This window comes from Amphiura filiformis, chromosome 11 (assembly GCF_039555335.1).
Source record: "Amphiura filiformis chromosome 11, Afil_fr2py, whole genome shotgun sequence".
In the NCBI taxonomy this organism is placed as follows: domain Eukaryota; kingdom Metazoa; phylum Echinodermata; class Ophiuroidea; order Amphilepidida; family Amphiuridae; genus Amphiura; species Amphiura filiformis.
In genome coordinates, this window is record NC_092638.1 from 19,620,503 (window position 1) to 19,637,440 (window position 16,938).

At 37.9% G+C, this 16,938-nt stretch overlaps 1 protein-coding gene across 2 annotated transcripts; it reads left to right on the forward strand.

Moving 5' to 3' along the window:
- On the forward strand, positions 1-15,116 carry LOC140164504 (cilia- and flagella-associated protein 119-like). 2 transcript variants are annotated; one of them, XM_072187798.1, is made up of 8 exons: positions 1-159; positions 4,130-4,161; positions 7,312-7,377; positions 8,722-8,891; positions 10,065-10,135; positions 11,257-11,434; positions 13,109-13,213; positions 14,382-15,116. In XM_072187798.1, exons 1-8 carry the CDS (start codon positions 130-132, stop codon positions 14,579-14,581), a joined length of 852 nt encoding a protein of 283 aa, XP_072043899.1. In that variant the 5' UTR covers positions 1-129; the 3' UTR covers positions 14,582-15,116. The 2 variants fall into 2 exon arrangements, with proteins under 2 accessions (XP_072043899.1, XP_072043900.1); XM_072187799.1 differs by having other exon boundaries at positions 42-65.
- The last annotated feature ends 1,822 nt before the right edge of the window (positions 15,117-16,938 follow it).

Consider the following 16,938-nt stretch of genomic DNA (forward strand, 5'->3'; position numbering starts at 1 on the left):
AATTCACGAATTTACATTGTTTATGTCGAAAATGCAGCAGCAAAAGTTCATGAAATTGTAGTAAAGTTAGTAAACTAAATATATATTTGACCATAATAGGTGATTTGTAAAGGTTCTCCTCAAGTAAAGATGCCGGGGGAAATTTTAAGGATACAACAGGTAGGTTTTACTTTTAGCCCCGGTTTTAGCTCATTTTTTAGGTATGACAGGGAAACCTCAGTTAACACATTTGCTAGTCAGTCAAAATTCATGAAGATGGAGATGATGGCGATGTGATAAGACGTGTTGTTGGAGCTCCAGGAAAATACCAAGAAATTATGGAAAAATCATCCCAGAATTTCTTAGGACTGAGCCAACAACTAAACCAAGTTCTAAATGCTTTGGATATACATCACTTGGAACCAGTTTGGACTTTAAAGGAAACCAGAGGAAATATCCGTCTGGATATAGTATGGAACAAACCACAGTTCAAATTTCCCGCGCATCATCTAAACAAAGTCAAAGGAACCAGCGGTAGCGAGCGACCAAGCAATCAACTTGGGTTTACCGGGCGTAGGAGTGAGGAGCAGGAGACTAAACCAACTTCCCCAGGAACTATCGCTACGACTACAATTAAAGAAAAAGGTACTGTTACTGTCGGTAAAAAGCCCGAAAAAGGAAGAAAAGAAAGTCACCATCCGCTAGAAAGAGAGATAAGGAAAGATACAATAAATGGAAAGAAGGAAAGAAACTTAAAAATTCGGCAACTGTTAATACTTTCTCAACATCGTCAACAGATTTTACTGAGACAAAAACCCCACCTAACTAGCTGTAAAAACATTGAACCTGAGACGAAAATATTTTCATCTCATGTTGAACTGAATCTGAGGAGGACTGAAGTTAGACAAGGAACCCGACAAGGAGTTGGAATTGGATTATCCTTTTCCTCCCCGGTCTAGTTCTTCAGACTGTACTAAAAGACAAAAGGAGGCATTGGAAGTTGAACTGGAAAAAGAGGCTGAGCAGGAATATTTAGCTGAACCTAACGCGACTGAATCTCTCTTAGCTTCAATCCAGAACAACCAAATCGAGTTGCTTGATTTGTACCAAGCTGTTGAAAGAGAAGCTGAAGAGGAATACGATAGTGATGAAATTAATGAAGCTATCTACGCAAGATGGTGCTATAATGATAAGTGTCTAAAGCCAGAAACCCAAGTTTCTGGAGGACTTAAAAGGTGCACAAGGTGTAATATACAATGTAGCAGCTTATTGCAGCCGAGATTGCCAAGCAGAGCATTGGAAAGCAGCCCATCGTTTTGCTTGTAGAAAGAATCCATAATTTCTTTGTCTTCTTTCATGTAACTCGTTGAACTGCAACATTATCACTGCTGTTTGTCATAATTTACTTAGTATTGATTGGTGGATTTTTGTGATTTCGTCAGTAATTATTCATTTGTGGTATCGTCATCATCGTGCTTCAATTGGTGAACGTAATTTGTGATTTGTGGATTGTGCTTCGTAATCGTGACCATCTGTGTGCATGTATTTGATCTAGTGGTGGTGGGAAACAGATGTTAGATGTACCTTAACTTATGCTTTTATGCGGTGCGCCTGTTTACAGAGGCGGAATTTCCAAACCAACCAACCAACCAACCAATGGCCTAAACCGGCAATACAAATTTACATTGAAATTTAAAAGAAGCTTTTTAAGAAAGAAACCTTCATAAATATGTTGTCTATACTTCACTTGACCCAAATATATGATTTTTTTTGGTGATGAGAGACTCGCACATGGAATTTCAGAGAGATTTTGATAGCAGTTCCATTAAAAAAAAGTGCTATCGTCATGAGACTAAGATCTAGAAACACCCCCGTAATGCTGTTTTGGGGAATTTTGCTAGCAGAATCTTTTTGATGAAAGTCAATCTTTGACAAGATGTAACTTTGCTACGGAAAGTGCTATGACAAAAGGTTTTCAGTGTTGGCTTTCTTAGCTCAAGGGCTTTTTAAAAATTTGATATATAAAATGATGCAGTTTGATGGCAAATTTGAATTCACCTGGCATACCTAAATCATTTTTGCTTCTACTAGTCTGTACTAACATTTTTGCAGTGCACAGGGGTGTGTGTGAGAGTTCAGATTAAAATCTGAATTCCGATTTTTTGATCTCAATTTTGATCTCTTTTTATGCACTTCCTCTGTACAAAAGTATAGGAGCATTCCAAATTTCAGACTTTTTCAGATTTTTTTATCTGTGGTCACTCACACCTCTGAGTCTGTGCATGAGTGCCAGTTCTGTGGCAGTACTATTATAGCTATCCTGATGAGAGCTGAAGAGCTCAATGATGTCGGCATGCAATGACAATTGCGTCAAGTGTACAACACCTACCACACACACGCTTGAAGCCTTTGGGTACCGTAGCGCTGCATTTCCTGTGTGTGCACAATCAATCAGAATCGCGCTATTCTCTTGGTCGGGCTGACGTCACAAGCATGACAAGCGGGAAATAGCCTTAATAAAACCAGTGTGCGCGTGTGCAGTTCCCCTTTCTCGAGCTGGTTGCTATGCGCGTGCTTGTGCAAAGGGGACGAAGGGGACAATGTTCCCGGATGTCCGACCGAGTGAATCGACATCGTCACCAATCGCAGTCGGGACCACTCGCTCAATTATGGAGCGGTAAGTCTCTCGATCGAGCGGTTCGCTCGATCATGCGGTCAAGTGCATTATGTACGTGTAGGCCTACTGTAACGTTTTCTACGCGTTTCCGTCGGAAAGGGTACAAATATCGTTTGCGTTTTAGCAAAAAAAAAGGGTAGGCCTATTGTTGACTTGAAGGGCAAAAAATTCGCGAAATTGCTCAAAAATAGGGGTGTTTTTATTCTAAAAACTTCGCAAAAGGGGGTGTTTTCAAAGTTCGCCAACGATCATGAGTACTGGTACCGTAGCGGTACCCTAAGTATATTGGAAGAAACGCAGGACTTTGATAAATGAGGGAAATTATGGGGTACCGGTAGCCTACCGTAAGACACAATCACAAAGTCAAAACAACTTTTGAAAACAAGTGAAAGAGGCTATTTTTCTTGAAAGATTTTGTTTCAAAAATAATTTTAAAATAATTGGAAATGCAAGATGTACATGTACTTTTATAAATTCAGCATCACTTCCGTCAATGAAAAGATGATCAGATAAGTGGTAAGTGGCAGCTAGAGCATTTTAGAAATGAGGGACTTTTTTCAGAAAAATACATCACATTTTTCAAGAAATTCACCATCTTGAATTATAATGCAGAACTATGTCAAACACGCTTAAAATACATGATACGCTAGTGTAAATCTCCATAAAAACAAGCATACATCAAGCGTTTGTGAGCTTAAAACTGGAACTGATGGCAAAAACAATCCAAATAGATTTTGGACTTTTTAAAAAATAGAACTCATTATATACTTCATTAATATATTCTTGTTCATTGATTGGTTAAAAGTGGATCACATGACCAAAAATAGTTCTACCATCAGTACTCCTATCCGTAAATAGTACCTCTAAGCCGTAAATAGTATTTTCAATGTCCCGGATGAGCCGTAAATAGTACCTCCAAGCCGTAAATAGTACTTTTGACCATGCCTTCGGCGTGCGGCGCATTCGATGCGACGGAACAGTTCACGCATACGCTTGAAACTGCCATATAGCGTGATTCAAGGCGCTGCTGTAATTGGTTAACCCGATTTTAGCCTATTCAATTTTTTTGAAGGGCAAAATATAGGTTTTGCTTAAATTGGTTGTGCTGTTCACTCAGGATGTGAGCTGGTGAGTCAAAACGTCAAATAAAATTCTTTTAACCAATCAATGAACAAAGAATATATTAATGAAGTATATAAAACAAATATATATACTGCCTTTATTCGAAGTTCTGGTTAAAACTATGGTCCCTCGTTGAGATCAATTAATACTATTTTCTAAGATAGTACTAATTGATCTCACCTCGTGGTCTCAGGTTTTAACCAGAACCTCTCATGAATTTGTATAATAGGCCCTATAGGCCTACAGTGTACATACATACAAAGTACTATTTATAGACCTGTACGTATGATTACATACAGTACGGTACCATCAGTCACACTCATAATGTTAATTCTTCTCCTTTTATTTCAGCCACGGCATCACAAGGCAAAGGTTTGCATATGGTGAGTTCTTCAGGAATCCTATATATCTCAAATATTTTTGTAACATCATGACGGAGAAATAAAGTCAAACTATGTGGTAAATTAAATATGAGAAAGGTTTTTAACACAAGTCAAGACATACATAAATGACAGCCAGTGAAAAAATTTCACTGACCAATGACCATCCAGGATTTGAACCTGGGACCTTCGGATCACCGGACTGATGCTCTACCAACTGAGCTAATGAGTCAGATGGAGAAGAGCAGTGATGTTATGTAGGCCTTCAGTTCAATACCCGCCCTCTATCATCTTCTCATCCAAGAAGCTTTAAGAAAGAGGTTTGGAAATCATTCCAAATTAATATTCGAGACGGAGATATAAAGGATGGTCAGTGAAATTGTTTCACTGGCTGTCATTTATGTATGTGTTGACTTGTGTTAAAAACCTTTCTCATATTTAATTTACCTCATATAGTTTGACTTTATTTCTCCATCTCGAATATTAATACGGAATGATTTCCAAACCTCTTTCTTAAAGCTTCTTGGATGAGAAGATGATAGAGGCGGGTATTGAACTGAAAGCCTATAGATAATAACATCACTGCTCTTCTCCATCTGACTCATTAGCTCAGTTGGTAGAGCATCAGTCCGGTGATCCGAAGGTCCCAGGTTCAAATCCTGGATGGTCAGTGAAATTTTTTCACTGGCTGTCATTTATGTATGTGTTGACTTGTGTTAAAAACCTTTCTCATCATCTGACATGTTTTGTACATTGAACATGTGTGTGGGGCCGGGGGACACTATCAAGTCTGATTTTTATTGTGTGTCGATGTATTCATGAGTTAAGGTTACGGTCCGGTAGTTTTGGATATAACGTTAAGATTTCTTAAGTGAAATGGTTCAGGGTCTTCGTCCATGAAACTTGGGCATTATGTATTAGGTTTTAAGTTATCCCAGCAAACACAAATGCCCCTCCCCCCATCAGAACTCTTGCCCAGACGCCCCTCCCCCCAGTAAAAACCCAAAATGACCACTTTTCCCAGCAAATTTTGGCAAAATTGGTTGATTTTCCCCCTTCCCCCCTCTGGTGTGGCTGCCATGGCCATATGAATCACCCCATGGGGTGCTGTCGTTTTATACCCTTAGACAAGGTCTGTAATGTATTGTCTCGATCTGTCCACCCAGGTGTATAAATGGGTACCGGCATATGGTGCTGGGAGGGATCATAATTATCAGCCCTCGAATTAATCCACGGCACCCATGGCATTTTGCCGTGGGTGCCCATCCCCACTGCCGTAATGCCCTCAAAATATGTCCTTTACCCAAGGCAGTCACTTGCCGTGCCCTCTAATGAAGTTGCCGTCGGTGCCCCAGCGGGTGCCCCAGCCCTGCCCCTTCATAATAAAATCATCTACCCATGTTTGTGTGTGTTTTCTTCACTTTTAAGAAATTGCCATGGTGCCCTTCTCAAATTTTCAACAGTTGCCGTGATGCTCTCTTGAAATATTACAAACTGCTGTGCTGCCTTGCCTTTTCAGTGAAAATCCAAGGCAATTATCAACTTGCCCTAAAAAAGTTGCCGTGCCCCTTCAGATCCTTAATTCGAGGGCTGATAATTATAATAGACTGATTGTGTGGGAGGAGTGGGGTACTCACATGTGAGTCTGGCCTTAACATGAAGGAAAAAGAGATGGGCACTTCAACTTGTGATGCATTGCTCCAGCATGATTGACTTTACTTTTGTGAAAATTCCCAAACAATTAAGTTTCTGACAATACAGTTCTTTCAGGGGCACCCTGTAAAACATGAAAAAGAAGGAAAGAGAAAAGATTATTGAAGACTATAGGAATGCACGCGCTCCGCTAGTTGAGTTAACGGGAGCGATTACTAAAACGGGAAGAATCGCTGAACAGATTACATGATGATAGAGACTATTTATAGGCCTAGGGCTTATAAATGGCGTTTAATACCACACCAAATTGCTATTACCTAAATACTTTACTAAATAGGCCTACCATAACCCCGTTGCCCCGTATTTCCTTTTTAGCTTGCTCGCTCTTTCTTTCTTTTTCTTCTTTCTTTCTTTCATTCTTTCTTTCTTTCTTTCTTATTTTTGCTTCCTTCCTTCCTCCCGTACCCTTACGATATTTAGAAGGCCTAATCCCGTTATCCCATCCCATATACCATAAACCGTACACACATCTTTTTCCCACTCACTCCACTCCACTGGTTGCCAGAGTCAAGATTCATCAACTCAAATTTCTCGGCCATATACTGCGTCTTGAAGATGACGAGCCTGTGAAAGAATATGCCCTTTATATTCCACCATATGGGAAGAGGAAACCGGGACGGCCGCGGACACTGTACTTACAGTATGTACAGCACCTCCTGGGAGATACTGAAGGGATGCTGCAGCCAAACAAAATTGTTTCGCTTGCCCAAGATTGCAACAGTTGGAGAAAGCTTGTACTTCGTACTTCTCCAGCATATGAGTCACATGTCGGCCATTTTCAATTAGAAGTTTTTTACATCATTTTCTGGCAGTTAATGAATGCTACATTTTGATGCAAACCCCGTCAAAATTGGACATCTGGTTACCAATGAGCAATTTATCAATGGCTGCATGAAAACAATATAAAACAAAAGAATTTGAACACTGTTTTTGCCAATATCTCAAAAACAATATTAGCGTCATCCGACTCATTCCTCTTATTCATGTCACATATGAAGTTACATAACAAAGTATGCATGTTCACCACAATTGTGATCGAGACTAAGACTTGTCCATGTTTCCATGTGAGTTACCATCTCCTAGTTACATCAAATGATGATGGCACAGTGGTGAATTTAACAAGTACCAATTCACATGGGTAGAGCTAGAACTAAACACTCCAGTGTCCGCAGGGACCCCCGAACTTGCAGAAAATGAAAAAGTAGGGGGTCCGGAGTAGAGTTAGTCCGAGTTGCACAAATAATGCAGCATAAATAGTATGTGTGCAATGGCGCTAGATTGAAAAACTGGGGGTCTGCAGGGACCCCTGAACTTGCAGAAAATTTAAAAACAGGGGGTCCGAACTCTATTTTGGTGGGTCCAGGACCCCATAAAGCAACCTAGCGCTACCCCTGTTCACACCATTCCGTTTACTATGATTCTCTTTTTTTACTATTACAGGGCTGACTTAGAAATATCTCATGTTGAATCACTCATGGCTGCTAATGGACCAGAAGAAATTAAAAGGTAAATCATATTATTAAAAAAATGAGCCTGACAAAACCTTATAAGAGTCATACATCATTGTTTATCAGCGTGGTGAACTTGCGTTGTTTGATATTGTTGTTTACCATTGTGGCCGGTGGACTTGCGTTGTTTAATATAATATTGTATGTGCATGTTAAAAAAAAAAGTCAACCAAATGCCGACACTGATTTCAGAACTTTACGGGCAATTATATGAAACCTCTGAAGGGATACAGGGGCTATTTTAACGTGCCTCACTGTCACGCACGTGACGAGATAAAATATTCGTGCAGTGACAATTAACAATCCGAGTAGATGTGCTTTAATAGTAGACAATGGTAGAGCCTTTCTTATGGTCACATTCAGGTAAAAATGTCAATTTTTTAATTTTTTAAACGCACTCTACTTCATCAACACTTTTATCTCATTGCACGATCGTGACAGTGAGGCACGTTAAAATAGCCCCTGAAGGGATAACAAGTCTTTGATAGTCCTACATAATTATTAGAGTGAGAGTTATGTTGTTTTACTTTTAGGTACATGTATACAAAGCTATACAAATGTACATGTATAGTCCAGTTTCTCAAAAAGGATAAACAAAACCACCCAAAGACCCCATATTTTTTTACGAACACATGCTCTGTCACCTGAAGACCCCCTATTTTTCCATTTCATCTGTCACCCAAGGACCCTTACAAGTTCAACTTGAACAGCAACTTTCATTTATCATTGATTTTGTTACTTATTTTGAAACAACAAAGAAATTTAAAGCCATTTAGAACTAGAAATTTGATTTTTGAGGTTTCTGTGGCGCTGTTTCGGCTCTCACCCAAAGATTCCATAAAAAAAAGGTCATGTTCTCACCCAATGACCCCATATTTTTTACATTTTGCTCTCACCGAATGCCAAAAATCATGCTCTCACCCAATGACCCCATATTTTTACATTTTGCTCTTACCGAATGCCCCTTAGTACGAAAGTGCCAGCCCTACACCTATATCCATTTCATATTGAAGTGCCCCCGGACCTGTGAGTGTCAACATGGTGTGAAAAGAGTGCCAACAGGTTCCATAATAGTATCATAACATAACATTTTTCTATCAGTTGATTTACCCAATGTGATTTGTCATATTGGGGTGGGCTTGGCCAGGTGGGAGTAATTAGGCAAAATCCAACTTTACTGGGTTAGGAATAGTTGACATTACAGCACATACATCAGGAATATCAATCTAAGATAAAGTATGCTACATAAATGTACAGGCTTCAAAGCACACTGTAATAACTTCAGTTCCCTCACTTACCTTTTGTACTTATTATATTTATATATTTATAATTTATTTTACAGAATATTAAGTGACCTCTTCAAGCTAACGGATTACCATGACAATCTGGCATCAGCTATACTTCTAGACCTGTATTTCTACACAGTGCAATTTGCTTTGGATCATAACTTTGACAAAGAGCAATTGTCAGCATTCTTTTCCATTGTTAAGAAAACACATGAAGTTTGTAGTGGTGAGTTGAATGATTTTTTTTTACAGAATTTGTTGATTAGAGGTTAATGACTGGGCATTAAAATCTCAACATTGAGAAATCTCAACATTGCTGTTGATAGATGCTGGCCTATATTTGACACAATCTGGTCCATTGTGCCAAAGGCGGCAAATTTGAAACTGAGATAAAGGTAAGAATATGGAGTAAAAAAATAATAAGATACATAAGAAATTAGACATCAAAAAACTTCATAACATTAGAACCAAGTATGCTAGACCTTTGGTGTTTTCAGTAAATGATAGCCTAATGTTTGTATAAGGTAATAGTTATAGTAACTCAATTATCAAAAATGCCTCCTTTGGCCCCCATGGACCAGATTATGTCACATATCGTCAGCCTGCTACGCTAATTGCCTAAGTCATTTTTACATGTTTCTAATTTGCAATTTTGATTTTCTGAGTAATAAACCCATAATTAATCAAATTTCCAGCCGCATTCTTCATTAATTTGTGGAATACATCAAAAGAGATGTAAAAATGACTTAGGCAATTAGCGTAGCAGGCTGACGATATGGCCTTTCGATCAGTCCCTCCACATTTGACCTGCTGCCACAAAATGAGTGTAAAGTCGCAAGTTGGTAGTATCGACTATCGAGACATCCTGGCTGCTGCATTGTTGTTCTTTGTTTCACATGCATCTGTTCAAGCCAATATACTCAAATGCAGCAAACCTTTGACGAAAGCGACTTCCGTGATGTTGCAAATTGGCGCTAACAACGCGACGGCGCACAGTTCATTCATAAATTTCCACTCAGCAACAACATGTCGCCTTAGCAGCCAATCAGAGACAAGTGCGTAACGCAGTAAATCTGTGATGTATTCTTACAATCTGGCGCTCGTCAAAGGTTTACTGCATTTTAGTATAGTATGTCTGTATGTCCTTTGTTAATGGGGCCCAATGGGCCATTCACAATGAACATACTATTGGCTTCTACAGGCCGGTACGTGCAGCAACAACATCCACTCAGCAGCCAGAATGTCTTGAAACTACCAACTTGCGACTTTTAAGTTCATTTCGTGGTTGAATATCACATGTGTTTCATTTACAATACATTCTTTCTTTCTGTGTTTAACAAGTTTTTGAGATTATCACTGCATTTTATCATTGTTTCTAATTCATTATTTTGACCATCAGAAACCCCATTTGGTAATGTGGAACAGTGCTATGAGTATTTCAAAGAATTGGTTCTATGCCATGCTGTCAAGGTGAGTTGATAGAACAATGTAGTTTGCAGATTCTGGGTTTATCCTTTTGTGTAAGAATGCACAAACCTTTGGTCTATTGATCAGGGCTCGACTTTTACACACGCCTGCACGCCAATGGCGTGTACTTTTGCTGTTGGGCGTGTAACTTTCTAAAAGTATACGCCCGACTGGCGTGTGGAATTTTGATGCTCATACTCATAGGTCACTCTATAGCAATTTAGCTTTATAAAAATGCTAATTTTTGGCTCTCTTAGTGCGAATTTGTTCCACTATTGCACCAAAGCCCCCTTCACAATTTTAGCTTCAATATGCCAAAATATTGTGTTGTACCATCAACTTAATTTGTCGACAAAAGGTGCTGGATTCACTATACTTCAAGAAATGTTTTTCACCCCCCCCATGTCAAAAAAGAAATCTACACCAATGTTAATGAAGAACAAGTCACAAGCAGGGCTCACGTCTAAATTATTACATGCTACCTGTATTAAAATTACTAGACTATTATCTATCGTCATCTTTTTTCGCATTTATTGTAACATTGTTTCCTTCAAAAAATTCAGGCTTGTAAAATTTCTGTTGGGCGTGTAACTTTTTAGAGTCTCGGCAAGACCGAGTGACTGGAAGATAGCGCATGATACTTCAATCAATTTACGGATGAAAGCTGACGACATGAAGCAGACCTTTGTGATGCTCATGATGACTTATTTAGTAGTTATGCCAATTATAATTCAAACCAGTACTCACATTGCCTCCTTTGTGATAATCCAATATGGTGCATTTCACAAATATTTTTTAAAGCCTTAATTAATACAGGGTCTATCAAAATGATTGGTACCCATCAATTTTGATGTTTATTGAAAAGCCCGCATCTTCAAATGCAACATGCTCTTGAAATGTCCAGAATGCATATAGTGTACGACTTGTTTTACAATTAATCTACAAATTATTTGGATCTTATATGTTGAATTTTGATGTATCATGCTGATCCATTATCAATGAAAACAGATGGGCACCAATCATTTTGATACCGCTTGTTTGTACTGGGTGCCATACATAATCTGACTTATATCTCATTTCTTTGTAACAGTTAGTAAATGATAAGATCCTGATTTGTTTTACAGAGGCCGCCATGGAGTGTCAATCAATTCAGCCCGCATCAAGTGAAGCTAATCACAGACTATGTGTTGAATACATACTTCAGGCATATGAAGCTATACAAATATGTATTTACCCCAATGGTAAGACTAGACTTGTCAATGTCATACCTGGGTATGCCGCCTACACCACCACCATCTCAAGGTTAGTGATATGTATGTTATACGTGTACAACATAGATCAAAATATTTAGAAATATGAGTAACCTTTGATTTTTGACTGTTTTTAAGCCATTCAATAAAATTGTATTTTCCAGTTGAAAAATCGTAATGTGTGTTTAAAGGCCCTTTCAGTGATTTCACAGGAACATTAAAAAAATGGAAATTTGTCAGAGTTGCTTAGAAATAAAGAATAAGTCTACAGAATTTCATTAAACCACTTTTCCCCTGAATACATCGACAAATTAGTCAAAAAACAGAAGTTTTAGAAAGGTTTTCTTCTTCAACTCTGAGAAAATCGAGATTTTCGTACAGTGCGCCATACCAATCGACTGGAAAAACTTCCTAGTCCAGTGTTTCTAACACGGGGAAGTAGAGTCTAAATTGATTTAAAACAGGCGCTTTTAAGCTACAATTTTGTAGTAGAAAACAAAATAAGCAATTAAAGGTCACCGAGGCAAACTAACGGTCAATTCAAATATGAAAAACAGTTAAAATTGTGTATTTTGTTTAAAATAGTAGCTACTGATGTAATAAGTAGTAGAAACAATACATAGCAGCGTGTTAGTGCGATGGAGAGTGAGCTTCTTTCGATCTCGAGTCGGACTTTTTGTACTGTCAGTATCAAAAGTCCAGAATCATGCAAATGCTTTATTTTGTCTAAAATACACGGCTTTTCGACCGAACCACTAGCAGGCTATGTTAGCACATCTATGCCAATTACAAAGGTACCAAAATCTGAATTTTGATGATTTTTACGATCGTCCGGATGAGCAAATCACTGAATGGGCCTTTAATGCAAAGCATGCACCCTTGCATTTCCAAGAATACAGATACTGATGCATCTTTCACAAATGGAACCTTTGACACCATGCAAGAACATATAACAAGTTTATAACAACACCAACAATAAGTAGAATATAGGTATTTAATATAAAAGCCAGAGACCTCCTCAGTCCAGCACCAACTCATTTGTTTGGCTGATTTAAATAAAATAAAAAAGTGTCAAAAATGCTCCGGAGATTTTACCTAAGCCGTCCACACCCTTTTTGGGAATGTGTGATGGCTTCTGTTTCAGGACGGCTTGCCAGATCTCCGATCACATGATAGACTGGTAGCTTCAGCCAGGCCACTCAGGTTTCTAGTAGCACAGTCTACCTTTACACAATCTGTCCATTTCTTGCTTGGTTTTCCACATGGTCTGTCACCATGGATATTGGAGGTCATATGTTTGGGTATCTTGATGGCTGCATCCAATTGACATGGCCAAAGTATTTCAGTCTTTTTGTGGTCACTCTGTCAATTATCGTCTCCTTCAGGCCTAGGCTTTCTCTGATGACGGTGTTCCTGATTTTGTCTAGTCTGGTGACACCCATGATTTCCTGAGCCAGATCATCTCAAAAGTCGGCAGCCTATTTTCGTCTATCTTTTTCAGTGTCCATGTTTCTGAGCCATACATAAGGATGGACAGGACAAGTACTTTGATATCTTTAGCATACCAGATTTTGTTGAGACTTTGAATCGGGAGATTCTTCTGCATCAAATTAAGCTATAGCCTTAAGGAATCTGAAACCTCACCATTTTATAGCCTACCACCACTGTTAATTACATGTATCTGATTCATTGAATATTATTTGTAATTATCTTTTTTTCACTCCAGTGGCAGAGGATGAGAAACCAGATGAGCTTTTAGAAGAGACTGAACAAGCAGACATGGAGCAGGAAGGAGGGGAGGAAGAGAAAACAGAAGAAGAACCTCCACAAGGTAAAGGAGACTATAGGGTCTACTTTAAAACTAGAAACCACTTGACTTTATAATGTTGTGCAAAAAGTCCAATTTATAATATAATAATATATGACGATACATAGAAACAATGAAGATGGAACATTTGATGTTGATCAGTTGGATGCTTGGATGGAAGTGAAGTAAAATGACAAGTTCATATGTGACCATCCACCACAACTGAGCCCGGATGTCTCCAGTGCCACTATTGAGATATGCTCCATCGAACTTAACAATAAACAATAGGAAACAAAGGATTTATTGACTGTTTTATTGATTTTTCACTACTTAAATGTCAAGTACTATAGACATGATATACATCATTTTAAAGCTAATTTCAAGCAGAATATTTTGGTTGAATATCTCAAAAATGATGATTGGCGACTTCAGGGCTCAGTTGTGCTGTATGGTCACATATATGGGCATGGGCTCTTGTTACTATAGGAAACCAAAAAAACATCAACTCAATCGTCATCATAAACTAGATGCATAACAGTGCATGTTTTTAGGTATAGGCCTTGAATTGCACATACCTTGAAGCAATCATGAGCCAGGCTTCCTTTTCCAGCATGCTTTTTAAGGACCTTCTTGGATGAGACTGTTTATATTAATTATTAGTCTCAGTTTATTGGTCTGGCTTGTGCATCTTGTGTGTATGATCTCAGCATTTTTTTCGGGGCATTTTTTTTCCGCTGATGAGATTACAAGCTGTCAGGGTGTGTCTTATTTTGTGATTCTAGCATCCTCTTTTAATGGTATGTATCCATGAAAATAGTTTATTCCCTAAATTTCAGTTGATTCCAAAATGTGCATTTGTGAGTTACAATGTATGCATGATTATATGTATTACATTGCTCCATAGGCCACTGTTGTAATTTCATTCTGTTAACACAACATAAATACAAATTTGACACTGTTTTTGGTAAGCAAATAAAACAGCAAATTATTTTGCACACAAACATAACGTAGCCAGAGGTTTCCAGTGGTACAATAAAAATTTCAGTTTTTTGAGAAACATGGGTGACGAGGCTATGGATCACAAAATGCCCCTTTAAGGAAGCAACTGTGTTTTAACAAACAAACAAGGGAATCAAGTCAGATAAGTAACTTAATTAATTTAATTTTCTCTTTACTTTTTATTTCTTCCTAGATGAGGAATCCCCTGCCCATCAAGAGTTACGTCAACTAATAACATCACAGCTAAACGGTGAGATTGAAAAATTACGATCATCTTTGAACGAGCAGATTCATTTGAACGATGAGGCCTTACAGCAGAAACTGACTTTGGTTGATGGTGGTGCAAGTGGGGGGAAATCAAGCAGGAATTCAAGCAAGTCAAGGAAAAAGTAACATGTACCTGGATGGGACATTGTAGTCAGCACTAGTTATTGACTATAATAAAAGACAAAGATAAAAAGACTAGTTTGCGTCTGACGTCACTGTCAAACAAATTCCCTACGATCCTTGATTGGTTGATAGCGCGTAAAAAGGAAGATCAATTTATCTTGTGCCGATCAGAAAAAAGGAATAGCAGAACGTGGCGAAAAATTACGTACTTTTACAAGGCAAAAAACAACTTTTCTAGGCATTATCGACATGGTGCCTTCGCGAAAGAAAGTTTTCTACTATAAAGATCTAACTTTTGAGATGGTCTGTATGTTTGAAGGTGCAAATTTAACAATAAGATGCCCCTATTTTACCGCCGTATTCAGCAACGCATATCATCACGACATGCACTTATAAACAAACCATGTCGAGTTCGATTGACAGATGACGTCAGATGCAAACTAGTCTTTTTATCTCTGTCCACAATTACCGTATTGTTTCCATTTTTCCAAAAGGGGGGCGTTTATTGGAAGTGAATTGTCAGTGAAAAATGCTTAAAATTGGGTTCAATTTCCGATGGTGCTCCTGTTAAAAGAAGGATTTACGACTATACATGATGGCGCCCACGGAAAATGATATTTTCGTGGGAAATACAACAAAATTACACCTGTAAGTGCATGGAATTAGTGAAATTCTACCATAATTAGGCAATGAAATGGATGGGAGTTGAGTCATAATAGGTTTTGTCCATGCAATTTAGTGATCGTGACTGACATGACTGATGCAAGTTTTAAGCTTACCTACACGATATGGCATGGAAATGTTTGCATATTTGTCAATTTTTCACAGAAAAATTGGAGGGGGGCATTTATTAGAGGGGCAGCGTTTATTACAAACAATACGGTATAACTGCATTGGCTGTGTGGAACACAGGTTAACCACAAAAACCTTAGCAGCTTACCATTTTTGTGCACCACGCAGTACATGCAGTTGACTTTTTTGTGCTATAAACAGTCGATGTGTCCATATCGTCAGCCTGCTATGTTATTTTGCAATTTTGAGAAGAAAAAAAATTTACCACTTGCTTTAGTGGTAAATTGGGCTATTCCAGTTGAAATCCATATACCCCCTTTGGAAAACATAACCTTAATCTCCCACACAGGGGGTGCAGATTTCAAATGAAGCCACACATTCGGGTAACCTGGCCTATTTGAAATTCAGACTCCCTGTGTGGAAGATTAAGATATGTCTTCCATAAGGGGAGTATGGCTTGCAACTGGAATAGCCTATTCAGTAATTAATTGATGCGTGTAGTTCATCCAACTTAATTATTACTTCCATGTCAAGGTTTCATTCTTGGACTAACTTATTCTTGCTAAAAGTGTGTTTTGGTACAACTGATGGCTCGTATTTTAGTCTTTTTCAGTTATAAAATTTCATGCATAGATTTTTAGATTTAAGGGAACAAAACGCCCCATCTATGATGCACATTAACAGAGCATGTACTGTACATCGATCGATCAGAGCAAAAGGGTTCTTCTCTGTGAGAGTGATATCAGCATCAGCATTGTGGGACAGTTTGGACAGTTGATTTTTTTGGGGATTACAAAATAATTGTTTAAATGTTTTTACTAAAATGTAATAAAACACAAAAATATTGAATAAATCTGCAGGGTTGGAGCAATTTGAATCAATTGATTTAAATCACGATTTAAATCAAATGATTTTTTTTTTAAATCGCTGATTTAAATCAACTTTTTCAGTTTTTACCATTTTTGATCAATTTAAGTTAATTTCTATCTTGAATTGCCTGTTTTACTTCATTTGTAATGTTTCTACACCTTTTGGATACAATTAAATATCTCTATGATGTCATTTTATCTATTGCTATAAAAATCATTTTCAAGGTGCAGAGAATTCAACAGATTTTTTCCCATGATTTTACCAAATTTTTTCTTTGAAATTTTCACATCTGAAAACATGTTTTGATTTTTTTGTAAATACCTGATAGGATTGTGCATATGTCTAGCATTCCACTGGTCTCTTTTAGACTTTATCATGGGGTATAGCAGTTCTTGGGATGAAATATTTTTAAATGATACTGATAGCAATATTACAATAAATTAATAAATAAAGCAATTTTCCCTAACCTGGCAAACAGTCAGAGTTCAATCTGTACCATAACTGCCCCACAATGCATTGCGTGCGTGAAACTCCAATATTATTCAAGTCATCAGCTTTGTTTTATTCTTTAATATCTATTCATCTTGTAAACGAATCCAATGTAAATATTTGTACAACATAAACTTTATTGTATAGCTTGACTTTAACTGATTAAAACTGTTTTGAAATGGTATAATAAAATTAGTGTCAGTCTGTTA

Bases quoted from the DNA above. Each gene is read 5' to 3' on its own strand.
- LOC140164504 (XM_072187798.1), top strand. From the start codon at position 130: ATGCCGGGGGAAATTTTAAGGATACAACAG. The intron at 10,136-11,256 runs GTGAGTTGATAG...TTTGTTTTACAG, and splicing joins TTCTATGCCATGCTGTCAAG to AGGCCGCCATGGAGTGTCAA. The intron at 11,435-13,108 runs GTTAGTGATATG...TTTTCACTCCAG, and splicing joins TACACCACCACCATCTCAAG to TGGCAGAGGATGAGAAACCA.